At 49.6% G+C, this 17,600-nt stretch overlaps 1 protein-coding gene across 3 annotated transcripts in view; it reads left to right on the top strand.

Moving 5' to 3' along the window:
* CHD1 (chromodomain helicase DNA binding protein 1) overlaps positions 1–17,600 on the top strand; it is a 1,484,343-nt gene that overhangs the window by 651,867 nt on the left and 814,876 nt on the right. For all 3 annotated transcript variants that reach the window (XM_085632544.1, XM_085632543.1, XM_085632545.1), the window contains one exon: positions 10,354–10,502. In XM_085632544.1, coding sequence (XP_085488670.1) covers positions 10,354–10,502 — 149 coding nt within the window. The remainder of the gene's footprint in view (positions 1–10,353; positions 10,503–17,600) is intronic.

Genomic DNA, 17,600 nt, shown 5'->3' with positions numbered 1-17,600 from the left:
TGGACCTTGGGACTCCCAGAAGCCCCCACAGGGTGCTTCATGTCAACAGATTGAAGGCATATGTTGACAGGGCAGACATGGGGCTACTCATGGCTACAGATGAGGGGCAGGAGGAAGAGAGTGACCCTCTCCCAGACCTGTTGACTCAGAACCCTGATGATGGCTCAGTTGATGGTGTGGTCTTTTCTGACAGCCTCACTGTCCATCAGCAACAGGACTGCAGACAGGTTCTGCAAGCCTACAGACATATGTTCTCTCTGACCCCAAGTCAGACAAACTGGTGCACCCATGAGGTGGACACTGGTGACAGTCTGCCTGTGAAGAGTAAAATCTACAGGCAACCTGACCATGTCAGGGACTGCATAAAAGTTGAGGTACAAAAGATGTTGGAGCTGGGAGTCATTGAACCTTCAGAGAGCCCTTGGGCTAGTCCTGTAGTCCTTGTGCCAAAACCTCACACCCAAGATGGTAAGAGAGAGATGAGGTTTTGCGTGGATTACAGAGGTCTCAATGCTGTCACTAGGACAGATGCCCACCCAATACCTAGGGCAGATGAGCTCATTGACAGACTGGCAGCTGCTAAGTTTTTGAGCACATTTGACCTAACAGCAGGCTACTGGCAAATCAGACTAGCTGAGAGTGCAAAGGCCAAAACTGCTTTCTCGACCCCAGGAGGACATTATCAATTTGTGGTAATGCCCTTTGGTTTGAAGAATGCACCTGCCACTTTCCAAAGGCTGGTGAATCAAGTCCTTACTGGGTTGGATGATTATTGTGCAGCTTATCTTGATGATATTGCTGTCTTTAGCTCCACCTGGGAGGATCACCTGGTCCACCTGAGGAATGTTTTAGAGGCCCTGCAAAAGGCAGGCCTCACTATCAAGGCCACTAAGTGCCAGATAGGGCAGAGCAAGGTTGTATACCTGGGCCACCTAGTTGGTGGGGGTCAGGTTCAACCACTGGAGAGCAAGATCCAGACCATAAAGGACTGGGCTCCTCCAACTACCCAGACTCAGGTCAGAGCTTTCTTGGGCCTGGCTGGGTACTACAGAAAGTTTGTTAAGAACTATGGGTCCATAGTGACACCACTTAATGACTTGACCTCCAAGAAGATGCCAAAGAAAGTTCAGTGGACAGTAAGCTGTCAAAAAGCATTTGATGACCTGAAGCAGGCCATGTGCAGTGCACCTATTCTGAAAAGTCCAGACTACTCCAAAGAGTTCATTGTCCAGACAGATGCTTCTGAGTTAGGTGTGGGAGCTGTTCTTTCACAACTGAATGTAGATGGTCAAGACCAGCCCATTGCTTTTATAAGTAGAAGGCTGACCCCTAGAGAGAAACGTTGGTCAGCTATTGAGAGGGAGGCCTTTGCTGTGGTTTGGGCCCTGAAGAAGCTGAGGCCATACTTGTTTGGCACTCACTTCAAGATTCAGACAGACCATAAGCCCCTCTTGTGGCTAAATCAGATGAAGGGTGAAAATCCCAAACTTCTTAGGTGGTCCATTTCCCTACGGGGGATGGACTTCACAGTGGAACATAGACCTGGGACTGACCATGCCAATGCAGATGGACTCTCCAGATATTTCCACTTAGAACATGAAGACTCAACTGATCAAGGTTAGTTTAATGTCCCTAAGTTTGGGGGGGGTTGGGGGGGGGGTTGTGTAGGAGAGTAGGGTCTGCTTTCTATGTTCACCCCCACTTTTTGCTTTTGCTTTACTGGTTTTCGACTTAGATGTGGCTGTGGGCCTGCTAATCAGACCCACAGCCCTGCTGTTCTCTCTCTAAATTAATACTATGTACTTTAGGTGCATAACCCATTTGGATAGGATCACCTTATTGGCCCCTGTACAGTGTACCCTAGGTACCCAGGGCATAGGTGTACCCTAGGCCTACCAGGGGCTGCAGCATGTATTATGCCACCCCTGGCCTGGCCTTCCATTTTGACACAACTGGCTGATCACTCAGCTGGGGCAAGGTCGTGTACTCACCCCTTGCTTAGGTGTAGTATTCCTATACCTAACTCACATATAGACACATGTGTACCTATCAGTCACTCCTATGGCAGGCCTTGACAATCCTGGAGGCAGAGTGCTTGGTAACATGTGAGATGGTGCTCTAGCATGAGCTGAGCCTGTCTGCAGCTTTCGGAACCATGTCCTTATAGCTGTTCTATGATATAGCCTACCATATACTCTTAAAGTGCCTTATAATCTTAGACGGTTATGGTAACTATGGTTTGGCTTTATCAAAACATGTCGTGTAAGGTGTCTAACACTAGGGAATAATACCCCCATGCCATTTCTGGACATGAGAATATTATTCCCCCCTTCTAGAGGGAGAGACATGTTAAAATCATACTTCAACTGTTAGCCTCTGACCAAAGCCTCAGCATCACAAAATGGATGCTGCTGCCATGACACAAGTCTGACCTCCTGCAGCTGGGAGTGATCCCAGCCAGGGAGGCCTGGACAATAGGTTTCCTGCTTGGGGAGGTGCTAGCACCTCTCCAGACAGCCTTTAGTGTATTGGGGCAGGGTGGGCTGAAAGGAATGAGACATGCCTGGGGCACACAAGGTGTTCCTTGCATAGTCCAGTTCAAACCGGCGCTGGGGCACTCCAGCCCCAGCTCTGGCGCGAAACTGGACAAAGGGAAGTGGGTGTAACCACCCCCTCCCAGGTCCCACCCATAAGGCGTGACCTAGCAGGTATCCCAGCCCCCCAGATTAGTATAAGAGTGGGAGTTGGGCCTCAAGACTCTAGATTATCCTGAACCTGCAAAACTGAACAGAAACTCTGGACCTTCGACATTCGACGAAAGAAGAAGACTGAAGAATCTCCCTTGTAGCCAAGGAGTGGCTACCCTGTGCAAACAGGCACCATCAAGAGACTACCCTTTGCTTTGTGAAACGTTCGACGAGGAACCGACTGCAGAGCCCGACCAGAGCCTTGATTTCCAGACTTCTCCGACCCTCATCCACATCTGCAGCAGAGCTGAGATCCGTGGAGGCGACGAGCGACGTGGGACCGGCTACCTGGGAAAAGTGGCTAGTAACTTACAGCGCAGCTTCTGAGGTACCCTCGAAGTTGTGCACCGGGGATTGAGAAGCCCCAACCCCAAGCACCATCTGCACCGAAGACCAGCCCCCCACACTCCACGAGTCCTGCGTGGGGCCCTTCAGCATTTTCCTGCTTGCCGCGTCTGTCCGGTTGCTTGCCCGCTGGCTAGTGGCCTTTGTGACGACGCTCCCTGAAATCTTCTGCGCTGGTTTGGCTCCTCCAGACTGGCTCCCGCTTCTCTGCAAAGAAGAAGCACCCCAGACCTTCCTGGTCTGCACCAGAAGCAAGTCCTTTGTTCTTCGTGGGTTCCGCTTGCCAGTGCTTGGTGAGTCCTAGTCCAACTTCGACGCCGCCGACAGCAAGAGCCTTCGTGGGACAGCTCGCCTCCTGGTCCTGGTCGTCCTCGACGCTTCCTGGTCCTCCTGGCTGCAGCGACAAGCTTCACCTTCACCTGCAACTCTTCACGACATCGCCTGGTTCCTTCCTGGTTCCACGTGGTCACTGGCTAGTGACCTTGACTCTGTCCCCTCTGCTTGCAGGTTTCTTCTCTTCTTGATCCCAGCCTTGGGATCCACCGGACACTCTCCCCTGACTGCCTGTCAGCATCTTTCTTCAGGCATCCATAGGAGTCGACGACGAAAACGACGCATCTTCACCCCTATGCACCCGCAGCCTGTGGGCTAGGTAACTTGGGTACTCCGGTGCTCATCAGGATAGTGACTATCCTAGTGTCTAGTTTTCAAGTCTCAACTTCCTAGCTACTCCGGAAGTGTCCTAAATCTATCTATTTCTAAACTGTAACATTGCTATTGACTTTTACGCATTACGCGTGAGTGTTTCCACTCTGCACACGAATCCCGTGGGCCTCCCACTTCCTAACTAACGCTAGTGTAGTGTAGCCCCAGCGATTCCCTAGGCCTAGGCCTATTCTATTTCCGTGACAGTGGTTCTTATACCACTTATTTAGTATATGGTTTGCGTGGCCCCTAGGGCCTAACTGTATTACTTACCTGTGTGACTTACTGTATGCATTAATAAGACTGTGTTGTACTTACCTCTAATCTCATAAAGAGTGCTGAGGGTTTGCTTAGAATAAATACACTTTATTTTATATATATATCTGTTGTGGTGTCCTTTCATTTGGTATTCAAGGGATTATATATGGTATCACAGCTGGCTTCACATGCCATTCAGAGTTTAGCCTAAGACTGCTCTTGTCCATGCTACCACTAGGATAGCTGGTCTATAAGGTTGACTTTACAACCAATCACCATAAGGGTATTTGGACTGATATAAGGTGTACACTATAACTAGTGACATCATACATCAGGCCAACTTCTCACAGCGACTCGACGTCGATCGGCGTCGAGGAGTGTCACCCCTCCGTCGTCGAGGGCAGGCTCACTTCCGTCGTCGCAGTTCCACCAGTGATCGACGTCGAGAGCGAAGACTCCTCCGCCGTCGTCAACCAGGCGATGATGGGCGTTGAGGATGAGGTCTCCATCGTCGTCTCGACGGCGTTCGGCTTCGAGGGCGAGAAATACCCCTCAGCCGTCATCGCGCAGACCGTCGGCGTCGAGATTGGACGCAGCTCTGCCGTCGTCTAGACGACGTTCGGCATCGAGTGAGAGAGTCCCTCCGTCGTCGGCTTCCCATCGACGTTAGACGTCGAGGCATCATTCTTCTCGGCACAGGTCGCCGTCGATACAGCGTTCGACATCGAGCACACGGGAGGCCCTCCAAAAGCACAGATCGACGTCCAGCGCACGCTCGACGTCGAAACAGGCCTCGGTGAGGTCTGGGGAGGGATCGGTGGTCCTAGTGACGGAGTCATCTTCGCGCCATTCGTCCTGTCACTCATCTAGAGCTTCTCCAAGGTCAGCTACACGGAGGGAAGTGGCTAGCCATGTCCGCAGGTCTCCTTCAAGACAACGCGAGACCACTGCTGCGGTTCCACTGTCGCCCAGATGGCTTCTGCCCGTACATCACTGGCAGGACTCAGGGGCTACAAGAAGGATGCAAGAGTATGCCAGTCTGGCGCATAGATCCCCGCTTCAAGGATTGGTGGATGAAGTGGACAGAGTGAGCCCTCCCAGGCAAGCACACAAGAGGTCACCTGAAACACAGCACCATAGATCGCGCTCCCCCAGGCGAGGAGATCGTGCAGTCAGATCACGGGCCCGTGATCATCGACGAAGTAGAAGAACACCATCTACTTCCTCAACTTCCTCCACCCGATCCTCAAAGAGGGATTACTCCCCCACACTCTCGGACAGCCCAGTGTCTAGGGTCTCTCCCATAGACGATATCAACACCTACCATGAGGTTCTGCAGAGGGGGGCTCAGAAGCTCAACATTGAGATGTCAGTCCCGCAAGTCACAACGTCTGTGATTTTCGACACTTTGCATCAGAAGACGGCGTCTCGGCCGCTGCTCCCATTGGTTCCTGGGATCCTGGAACCTGTCATGGACACCTTCTTAACCCCAGCAACCATCAAGGCGGTACCGGCTCGCATCCTTAAGAAATATAAGCCGGCTACCTCTGACCCGGTCTTTGTTAAGATGGACCCTCCTGCAGACTCGGTCATAGTAGCAGCAGCAAGCAAGACTCACGCTGTATCGTCCTCTTCTTCTGTCCCACCAGATAAAGAGAGCAGAGCTCAGGACTCGTGGGGTCGCAAAGCCTGCACGTCGGCGGCTGTCTCCCTTAAGGTCTCCAGCGCGGCTGCGCTGCTCGGCCGGTATGACAGAGCTCTCTGGGACTCTTTGGTGCGGTTCAGATCAAAAGCTCCCAAAGGAAGACCAGAAGGATTTCGAGGAAATAGTCACTGAGGGATCCCTCTTGGCGAATCAGTCGATTAGCACTGCGGCGGATGGAGCGGTGCTAGCAGCGAATTCTTACGCGCATGGAGTATGCTCCAGGAGATCATCCTGGTTGCGACTAACAGAACTGAAACCTGATGCGCAGCCGAGAATCTTGAACCTTCCATTCTCTGGCTCTTCAATCTTCGGCACGCATGCGGACGAAGAGATGGGTCGCATGAAGACCGAGTTGGACACCCTCAAGGCAGTTGGGTTGGAGAAAAAGAAAGAGTTCAGACGGCGCTACAGACCCAACCAGCGCAAGGGGCCTCAACAGAGGGTTCAAACCCCTCAGTGGTCCCAGAATAAGGCCCAAGGAAAGTCGCAATATCGAGGAGGAAAGTCCAACTGAGGTAGAGGGGGACACCAACAGCAGTCCTCTACCACGGCGAGAGGAGGGAAGGCATGAGCAGTGGCTTCCTCCGCCGCCGTTGCCCCCTCCAGTGGGAGGAAGTGCTTCTCAACATCTGGCAGAGTGGGACAGCATCACAAAAGATCGCTGGGTGTTGAATATACTGCGCAATAGATATGCGCTTCGTTTCCGTGCGTTTCCAAAGGACATGCCACCAAAACAGTCCCGTCCTCACCAGTTGCAGCTGCTTCGGAAGGAGGTGAGGGCCCTTCTTCAAAAGCAGGCTATCGAAAAGGTTCCACCTTCTCAAATTGGAAAGGGAGTGTACTCACGGTACTTTCTGGTCCCCAAAAAAGATCAGGAGCACAAATTTCGGCCGATCCTGGACCTTCGTCTTCTGAACAAGGTCATCGTCAAGGAGAAGTTTCGCATGTTGGCACTTGATCAAATATGTCCACATCTACAAGTAGGGGGGATTGGATGTGTTCGGTGGACCTCCAAGATGCGTACTTCAACATTTCCATTGCAAAGCATCATCGCAAGTACCTGCGGTTTGTGGTGGGCCACCAGCATTACCAATACAAGTTCCTGCCCTTTGGACTCAAGTCGGCTCCGCGAGTCTTCACCAAATGCATGGCAGTGGTGGCTGTACAGAAAAGGTCTCTTCGTCTACCCATACTTAGACGACTGGCTGCTGAAAGGTCCATCCCAGCAGCGGGTGAGGCAAGACTTCCAGATCTGTCTGCAACAGTTGCACGATCTCGGCCTTCATGTCAACATGGAGAAGTCAGTGCAGCAGCCCACCCAAACCATTCACTACCTTGGCTCCGTTCTGGACACAAGCGTGGGAAGAGCGTATCCTTCGGAGGACAGACTGTCCTCAATGAAACAGAAGTGCGGACTCCTGCTCCAGGTGCAGAAACCGTCAGTCCGACAGGTGGCATCCGTGCTGGGATCCATGGCGTCCTGCATCTTTCTTATCCCCAACGCACGGCTGAGGATGCGGCCTTTGCAACAAACTCTGGAGGACCAGTGGGATCAGTCAACAGGTCGGTGGGAAGATCGGATATGTCTCTCCCAGGCAGCGAGATCCTTCCTCGCATGGTGGACTCAGCAGCGGAATCTGATGGTGGGAGTCCCTTTTCACCAGCCACTTCCAGTGCAATCGGTGGTGACAGACGCGTCTCTACAAGGCTGGGGGGCACACATGGGGGGCCTTCAAATACAAGGGCGGTGGTCGGCGAAAAAACAGACCTACCACATCAATATGCTGGAGCTCCGAGCAGTCCACCTTGCTCTGAAAGCTTTCCTACCGGCAATCGAGTCCGATTCGGTCCTGGTCCAAACCGACAACACAACGACCATGTTCTACCTGAACAAACAGGGCGGAACTCAGTCACGTCCTCTCTCCCTGGAGTCACAGGCGATCTGGCACTGGCTTCTCGCCCTGGAACCTCTCGATAGTGGCAGTGCACCTTCCAGGAGAGCTCAATATCAAGGCAGACGCACTCAGCAGGCACTTCGAAGATCAGCCAGACAGGGTGCTGCACGACGAGGTGGTAGCGGACCTTTTCCATCATTGGGGTCGTCCAGAGATAGATCTCTTTGCAGACGACGAAAATTCAAAATGCCACGCCTTCGCGTCCAGATTCCACTGTCCAGGGACAAGGGGGAATACACTTTTCATGGACTGGTCAGGGACATATGCTTACGCCTTTCCTCCTCTGCCCCTGATCCCCAAGGTGGTGTCCAAACTTCTCAGATCCAGCATGACGATGCTTCTGATTGCTCCAGACTGGCCACGGCAGTGGTGGTACCCGGACCTTCTTCATCTGTTGGTACTTCCACACAGGAGACTGCCTTGCAGGCCGGACCTGCCGACCAAGATGGGCGGGAGGATTCTGCATCCCAACCTTCCCTCACTGAACTTGGCAGCATGGCTCCTGAGGTCCTGCAGTACGGACATTTGAATCTGCCTCCTGATTGTATGCATATTTTGAAGGAAGCAAAACGGCCCTCCACGAGAGCGTCGTATGCGTTCAAGTGGAAGAGGTTTTTTCTTTGGTGTAGAGAACATCACCTTGATCCTACGAAGGGGCAGGAGTATGTCATTCTCCCTTACCTTCTGTACTTAGCAAGAGCAGGGTTAAAGTATGCTTCTATCAGGGTCCATTTATCTGCCATTACAGCGTACAGGAGATCTCCTAGCCAGCCCTCCTTTTTCCAAATGCAGGTGGTCAATGACTTCTTACAGGGGTTGAAGGTGTATCCCCCTGTTCGAAACCCTTCTCCTCCGTGGGAGTTGAACTTGGTGTTATCAAAATTGATGGGCCCGCCTTTTGAGCCAATCCATAGAGCTTCCTTGCAACATTTGTTTTGGAAGGCGGCTTTTCTGGTAGCCATTACATCGGCACGCAGAGTAAGCGAGATCCAGGCTCTCTGTACTAAGGGGCCTTACACTGTTTTTCACCATAACAAAGTGGTCTTAAGGGCACATCCATCTTTTCTCCCTAAGGTAGTGTCTGATTTTCATATTAATCAGTCCATTTCCCTTCCTTCTTCTTTTCCGAATCCAGCGACCCCGGCTGAGCAGTTGCTTCATTCCTTGGACCTCAAGAGGGTACTTAAGTTATACTTCGAAAGTACCAAGGGCATCAGGAAGACAGATCAGTTATTTGTCAAGTATGGCGCCATGAGGACAGGCTTCCCAGCCGCTAAGAGATCCATCTCCAGATGGATTATGTCCTGCATTACCTTAGCTTACCAACTGGCGAAAAGGCCCTTACCGGTGCCGCCTAAGGCGCATTCCACTAGAGGGAAAGCGGCCACTGTTGCCTTCTTGCATGATGTCCCGATGTCAGAGATTTGCAAGGCTGCAACCTGGAAATCGGTTCATACCTTTACGAGGCACTACAGCCTAGAATCTGATTCCAGGGCTGATGCTCAAGGAGGCCAAGCCTCCTTGAGAAATATCTTTGGGTAGCTTAGTTTTTTCTTTCTAAGCCTCCTGGGCAGGTTTTCTGTCTTTTTTCCCTTTGCCCGCAGTGAGATGAGGTGAGGCTCGCTATTCTATTCTAATGCTTATGACTATTGATGAGGAACCCCTGGAAGAGAAGGATTAGTTACTTACCTGTAATCCTAGTTCTCTTCCAGGGGTATCCTCATCAAAGTCATAAACAACCCTCCCGCCTCCCCGGGCAAAAGATAGTTTTCTTTTGAAGATGTTGTTAACTCTTTGTGCCATGGCTTTTTCAGTCCCCGCAAAGAACAACTGACCTAACTGTCACCCCTGAGGCATAATGGGAAGTTGGGGGTCAGGTGTGCCTTAAAGGCACAGTGTCAGTTTATTGCTATGCAGCTACAAGTTAGCTTTTCAGTCTTTTTAGACTGGGTGTTTGCAATGCAGCCTGGGAGCTTCCTATGCTTTCAGTGGTTTATGAGGATTTCTACTGTGTGCTGAGCATTAAAACAGTTTCTAAAACAAGTTTTGCTATTGTTTTCTCCTGTTTCTAATGCATGTTTTTCATGTATGGTAGAGAATCCTTATGGCATGATTCAGCTCTGGTGTGTAGTAGGCTGCAATTGCTTGTTTTTGTATATATATATAAATATATATATGGATATATATGTTGGGCACATATAATATAGTGTTTCCGGGGTCCCGCGCATGGGCGGGAATATTCTAATGCTTATGACGTTGATGAGGATACCCCTGGAAGAGAACTAGGATTACAGGTAAGTACCTAATCCTTACTTGGTATTACACGAGCCAGCACCCTGATGTTTATCTAATATTCTCCAAAAGCAATTTTCCTGATCCCAAAAACAATTAATCTTTTCTCCCGTCACATTCCAGACTTGATATGAATAATAAACCTCACACACTATCTGCAATTGGGATACAATATGTTGTGGGTTTTGATGATTTGTCCGTTGAGGTTGTTTTTACCTGTAATCTTCCATCTCCCCCATTACATGATTTGAGGCGTACCTTGCAACATACCACAGCAAAAAAAGTTTGTTTCATTTGTTATGTTTTACCTATTAAAGAAATGTATTCTGTTTTCATTTTATGCCAGGTTAATATTTATCGGCTAGTTACAAAAGGTTCTGTTGAGGAGGATATCATTGAAAGAGCAAAGAAAAAAATGGTACTTGATCATTTAGTAATTCAAAGAATGGACACAACAGGGAAGACTGTTTTGCACACAGGCTCGACTCCTTCAAGGTAAGCAAATTGTTACAAGACCGTAAGCTATTATTATTCCTGCTCATGTTAATTGTTCTCAAAGATAGTCATGGCCAAGGAGCATTTCTGTTTGCGGTTACATATTTTTATTTTCCAATCTATTTTCGATTTGTGTTGGAGCTTGGTGTTTTGCATCATGGCATTCCTGCTGATGTCCATAAACATAATTCCTCCTCACCCACAGGTGGGATTCTCTTAACATTTTTTCTAACATTTTGTTTGTGAAAAGAAAGCATTGCAGAAAGCATGCCTGTATGAGGCAACCCTTTTCATCTGTTTAATGGATCAAATTTTCAGTTCTGTGATGAGTATATTTGAGTGAAAGAGTACATTTGACTGAAAACAATTGTTTACCAATTTTTTTTTAATTCAAATTTAAAAGCAATAAAAACATTTAATGTAGTCTGTACATATCATGTGAAACTGACAATAACGAGCCCTCTCATGCAGTTAAGGTCCAGAAAATCAGCAATGGATTGTCTGATCTACCTCGAAGAAGTCACACAAATCATCTTCAATGGCGATATCTCCTGATACCATTCTGTTAGAGAGCAGGATTGTACTCTGTTGGTGATAACAAAGACATTTATTGGCTGAGTAATCGTCATCCGCGATTCTGGCGGTGACAAATAAAATACCGCTTAACATGACGAGCAATAAGCTATCAACAAGCTAAACATTGTTGACAAGTAGGATCACCTTAATGGTGAATAAACCTTTGTAAACGGCGAGCAAGCCATTGACGACGACCTGTCTGTCAACAATTCAGTTGACGACACGAGTGCCTGTATTGATTGTAGAACCATCAATAAAAGCCTCTGACAATGGTAACCTTGACGACGCGGATGACAGTCGAGAACTCTAACCATGTTATACACAAGTTCATTGATGTCGACTATAAAATAAAACACAACCCATGAAAGCCTAAAGTCTAACAGATGTTTAATGCAAAATTAGCCAAGAAGATCCGCTGAAAAGCCAGTTGGAACGTATAATGCACACATCTAAACATTTCTGACTCATTCATACCACTTTTCTCTCAATAGAAGTCAGTGGAAACATGAACATTTGATAGAAACGTTTACTTCAACAAGACTAACCAATGAGGAGGAGGCAGGATGTTCTCACAAGGAGAATGTGAGAAGACCTAGAAACACGGATACTGGTTCATAAACATACTGCTGAACACACTGGTGTCTGCAAATCATGCTGTTTGCCAGCTTTAGAAGCAAGGTTAAGCTTTACTACAAGATTCAAAAAATTTGCAAATGTACAACCATGAATAAAATGGCTTCTGGGCCCAGGAGAATCATGAAACATAGCAGGCATATCTGATAGATGCTTCTAGCTGCAGATTCCTTACCTTTGAATTTCCCAGGCGTCCGGCTGAATCCGAAAACTTTTGCTGGAGCCAATACACTTTACACATGTCTTCGGGTGGCTCCATTCGGCTCAGTGTGACATCGTCGGCATCAGTAGGGTTGGTTATGATGTTGCGGTCACCTATATAGGCGCCTCCAAGGAGCGCAGACATCAGTTCTTTTTGCGCCAGTTAAGCGCCGGTCCGGGCAGAGCTACTCTTCTTTTGCTTTTTAACAGGCCTTTTTTCAACTTTTGTCTCCTTTAGAACAAAAAAAATTAATTTGTGTGCGCTGATGTCTTCAAGAAAGACGGGGTTTAAGCTGTGCGGTGCCTGCCACCTTGTGATGTCTGTTACCGACCCCTACCTCGTTTGTCTCTGGTGTCTCGTGTGCGACCACGATTTGAAGTAGTGCTCGGACTGTCGGGCTGTGGCTCCGAAGGTCTTGCGGGAGCAGGCAATGAAGCTCCTTGCGACTCGGCAGTCAACACCATCCAGCGAGACTTCGCGGAGGTCCCAGTCCTGATCAAAGATGATGTGGTTGCAGGACTGCTACTGTGTCCCAAAGTCCTCTTCATCCCCCTTGAGGTCTTCGGGACACTTTGGGAAGAGGCACAAGAAGAAGTCCTAGCGGTTCACCTTTGCCTCGACTGTCGTTTTTCGACAAAAGAAGTAAGGGGCCACCATCGCTCTATGCACCGTTCTGCCGATCCAGAGCCAGGGTTGACTTCACACCTCCCACCCTTCCCAGGAGCAGGAGTGACCCCCGCTCAAATTAAAGAATTTTAGGAGGCCATGCACCCCGTCTTTGAGCGGGCCGACCCCTCTCGTGAGCCTTCGGGCCCGTGGAGTCGGAAGGGACCCCATTTGGTTCAACCCCGCGGGCTCCGGCCATGGTGCCGGTGGGGCATCAGGGAACTGATCCAGGTGGATGCCAGTTGTGCCATTGCGACCTCCTCTGTCATAGAACCCGAAGTCAGTGCCTGCGGTGCTGCCTGTGGCTGCCCCATCCTTATCCCTACGAAACAGTTGATTTAGGCGCTGATTGAACCCAGGGGTTCTGTGTTGTCACCTGAACACTTTGAAGCGGTTTTAGGCTTGCAAGAGGAATGGGAAGGGTCTATGGACCGTCTGGAACACCAGGATGAGTCTTCAGAGCAGATGGACTGGTATGGGAACTTGGGGAAGCATGTAGACTGGACACTTCTCCAGATACTGGCATGCTCCCTCCACCAACTGTGGCTACGGAGGAGGGGGCATCTTATGCCATGGTGATGAGAAGGGCGGCCGAGGTCCTCAGACTAGAGCTGCCCTCTGTGCAGGTCAGGACTAATCTCCTGACCAAATTGCTTCATCTTGGGGCTTCCACCTGCGAACCTCTTTTGCCCTTTAATGAGGCACTAACTGATGTACTTCTAGGCATGTGGTCCACGTATAGCAAAGGAGCTCCTGTGAATGGTACAATTCTATGCCACCATCCGAGCTTCGGGCGACCCAAAGTTCCCCAGCCAACGCCACAACCCCTGAAAGCTTGTAGGTGCAGGCTTCTACATTCCAAGGTGTGTTCCCATCTGCCCCTCCGGATAGGAAATCCAAAGGGCTGCATTAACTTTATATGAAAATGTTTTCTCCAGCCTGGCATTGTGGTCTGTGAATACTGCATGCTTATTGGGCCATTTCTCCCACTCCCTTTGGGAGACAGTTTTACAAGTACTGCCACAAGTCCCGGAGGAGGCGCGGGCTCTGCTCTCTCAGACAGTTAAGGACAGGAGAGATGCAGCAAAATTTGCCTTAAGGTGTGGCCTTGATACAATGGATTAGTTGGGCAGATCAATTTCCACGTCAGTGGCCTTGAGGCGCCACGCCTGGCTTAGGACAACTGGCTTCTCGGGCAATGTCCAGGCAAATTTGATGGACTTGAGATTTGATGGCACCCGTCTTTTTGTGGAGAAGGCAGGCTGAGCCCTAGTGATGTTCAAGGACTCTCGAGCTACGGACAGATCCTTGGGCCCCTCTTCTACACCTCGTGGCCAGTCTAGCTTTTGCCCCTTTTGTGGCAACGGATGGGGTTTCCAGCCGCGCCAGCCCTATCCCAGCCACTGTCTGCGCAGATTTCCCAAGTCATGCGGGGACATGGACGCGGTTCATACCGACTAAGGAATGGAAGCCAGAAGTCGTCGACCACCCAGCCCTCTGCAGCCGCAGCCTCCAAGCACTCCTAGTCTGGCTCTGCAAGACCACACCGCTCCTGTTGGTGGGAGAATCTATCATCTCCCCCGCTGAAGTTCCATAGCATTGAACAAGTGGGCATTGCATGTCATTCAGGAGGGCTATTCTCTGCCTTTCCTTTTTTTCCTCCTCCCATTCTGCCAAATTAAGAATGGCTGACAGAGGATAATTTGAAATTGCTCCAGGAGGATGTTACAGCTCTCTTGGTCAAGAGAGCTATAAAGAGGTTCCTGGATTCAGAAGTAGGCAGTGGCATTCATTCCCGCTAATTTCTGATTTCAAAGAACAACAAAGGGTTGCTCCCCATTTTAGATCTTCAGATCATGAATCTCTTCCTCAAGAAGGAGAAGTTCAAGATGGTCACTCTAGCTCTGGGATTGTCTTCCCTAGACCAAGAAAACTGGATGATTCATTGACCTTTAGGATGCGTATTTTCACATCTCGATCCAATGCCCCTCAAGTGTTCACCAAGGCGATGGCAATGGTCGCAGCTCATCTGCGCAGGTTAGCGATGTCAGTCTTCCCCTACCTTGTCAACTGGCTGTTGAAGGCGTCCTTGCCCCAGGCTGTGGTTACCCACCGAAACCGGTCCCAGGATGCTTGTTTCTGGTTCAGGGAAGGCCTTGCTTGACAGTTGGGGCTGGACTGTTTACATGAGGCACAGGGTCAAGACTGATTTGCGTATAGCTGGGTCTGAACTGAGGTGGCTAAGTGAGCTAAAGAACGATGATGGATTCAACCCAAATCTGTGACTGGGGGGTGAGTGTCTGAAAAGTTTCAGCGCTCCATCCATCATCTCCCCCTGTGTTTGAAGTTCCAAGTGGGCACAGCATTGGGGTAATCTCCCTGAATTGGTTCAGATCTCGGAAGGAACTGCAAAAGATCTGCAGTGGTGGTTAATGAACCGCGATTCGGTCAATGGCAGACCCCTCTTCCTTCCCCAACCAGATCTTAAAGGTCGTGACAGATGCCTCACTTCTGGGATGGTGCGGCCATCTGGTAGAGGTGGTCATCAGGGGACACTGGTCTCCAGCGGAGACGGGGTTCCACATAAAGTTATTGGTGCTCCGAGCGATTCTGTTGGCATTGAAAGCATTTGTTACCTCTGTCAAGGGGAAGTTAGTGCAGGTGTTCACAGACAATACCACTGCCATGTGGTACTGCAACAAACAGGTCGGGGTGGGGTCGTGGACCCTTTGTTGAGAGGCTCTTCGTCTCTGGACATGGCTGGAACAGCAGGGCATAACTGTGTTGGTTCAACACCTGGCAGGTTCTCTGAAAGCCCGGGCGGACAGACTCTGCCTCGATGCCTAGTGGATCAGGAGTGGCATCTCCAGTCGGAGGTGGTGCAAAGTCTCTTTCAGCAGTGGGGAGAACCCTGGTTAGATTTGCTCGCCTCTGAAGAGAACGTGCAGTGGTACGGCGCGCTGGAGTTTGGGCGACGATTTTCATCGCGAGTGGAGCACAGGCCTGTTGTACGCCTTTCCGCCCATACCACTCCTGCCCAGGGTTCTGAAGAAGATCAGGAGCGACCGGGTCTAATTCATTCTTGTGGCTCCGGACTGGGCAAGGAGAGTCTGGTATCCAGAGCTCCTGAGAATGAGTATCCATCCTCTGATCAGGCTGCCCCTTCGGTAGGATCTTTTGTCGCGGCAGCAGGGGAGGGTTTTCCACCTGAACCTGTCAACTCTGCGCCTCATGTGTGGAGATTGAGCGGTGACAGTTGATAGCTTTTGACCTTTCTCCTGAAGTCTGTAATGTTATTCTGGTGGCCAGACGGCCCTCCACTAAGACGGTATACACCTGCTGTTGGCAGAAATTTGTATTATACTGTACAGCAAGGTCCATTGACCCTTTTTCTGCTTCTCTTTCTACTGTCCTTTTATTCATTCCAATCCTTGCCCAGCAGGGCTCGATTTTGTGAACTCTCAAGGGTTACATTTCTGCTCTGTTTTTTTACGGCTGCCAGATCTGTGGTCTCTCTTCAATTCTCCAAATTGTAAATACATTTCTAAAAGGGCTTGCTCACTTATTTCTACCCGCGCCTTTTATCATGCCACAGTGGGACCTTAATTTGGTCCTTACCTATCTAATGGGTGCTCCTTTTGAGCCTTTGCACAATTGCACCCTCTAGCTGTTGACCATGAAAACAGCCTTCTTGGTGACGATTACATCTGCTCGGAGGGTGAGTGAGTTGCAGGTGTTAACTTGCTCGCCTCCTTATCTTATGTCCTTTCCAGACAAGGTGGTGCTTCGCACCAGAGCATCCTTTTTGCCAAAGGTTGTGACCCCATTTCACCTGGGTCTGTCCATTACTTTGTTCCCCTTCTTTGCTCCCCCGCATCCCTCTAAGGAGTAGGAGCATCTCCAAAAACGAGTGTTGTCATTCTACCATGCGCGCACAAAAGAGTTCTGGGTGGATGACCAACTCTTTGTGGGGTTACGTGGGAGCAAAGAAGGGAAGGGCAGTGCAGAAATGGACCATCTCTCGCTGGGTCGTTCTCTGCATCAAAATCTGTAAGGACTTGGCAAAGAAGCAGCCCCCTGAGGGATTAAGGGCCCATTCTACCAGGGGAATGGCTGCAACTACTGCCTTGGCTCAGGGTGTCCCAGTCTAAGACATCTGTCAGGCAGCGACGTTGGCTTCTTTGCACACGTTCGCAAAACATTACTGCCTTGATGGTCAGGTACGCAGGGACGGATATTTTGCCCGTTCAGTTCGGCAAGACGTCTTAGTTTAGGCTTCGAGTTTGCAACCAACCTGCCAGGATTTTATGGCTTGGGTATCTGTTTCAAAGGTAAGGAATCTGCAGCTAGTAATCTATCAGATGAACAAGTTACTTGCCTTCGGTAACCCATTATCTGGTAGAGACTATCTAGCTGCAGATTCCTTACAGCCCCACCCATGCCTCCCCGCTGTGCAGACTGGTTTTGTTAGGGCTTGGGCTACTCCCCTTTTCAAGGCCCTAGTTTTTCACACGACTACGTCAGCTACTTCGTGGCTCTGCCTATATAGGTGACCGCGACATCTTAACTGACACCAATGACGCAGAGCCTTCCGGCGGCGCGCATAACGGGTATTGCTCAAGCAAAAGTTTCCGGATCCACCCTTGGAAAAAGGTAAGGAATCTGCAGCTAAATAGTCTCTACAAGAAAATGAGTTACCGAAGGTAAGTAACGTGTTCATTAAGGCAAATGAACACTTTGGATTAATACAAAAACAAAATTGTAACCTGGCTTTGTAATATATTACTGCACATTAAGGAAAATATATCTACAAAAGCATTCCTATTAAGGCATTGGGTATGTGCAATTTTCCAGAATAGGAATTTGTCTTAGATTGACATGCTTGAATCTTCCGCATTGTCGAGCTAGGAATTCCACAGTAACATCTCCGTTACCTGTTCTATATTGATGTGCTCTTAAGGCTGAAACAACACATTTTTGCTATGTTCTGTGTATTGTCTAAATGCCGTTGAAATGTCACC

Source organism: Triturus cristatus, chromosome 2_1 (genome assembly GCF_964204655.1).
Source record: "Triturus cristatus chromosome 2_1, aTriCri1.1, whole genome shotgun sequence".
NCBI classification, from domain to species: Eukaryota; Metazoa; Chordata; class Amphibia; order Caudata; family Salamandridae; genus Triturus; species Triturus cristatus.
Note: the sequence above shows the minus strand (reverse complement) of the source record. Positions and strands in the feature narration are given on the sequence as shown.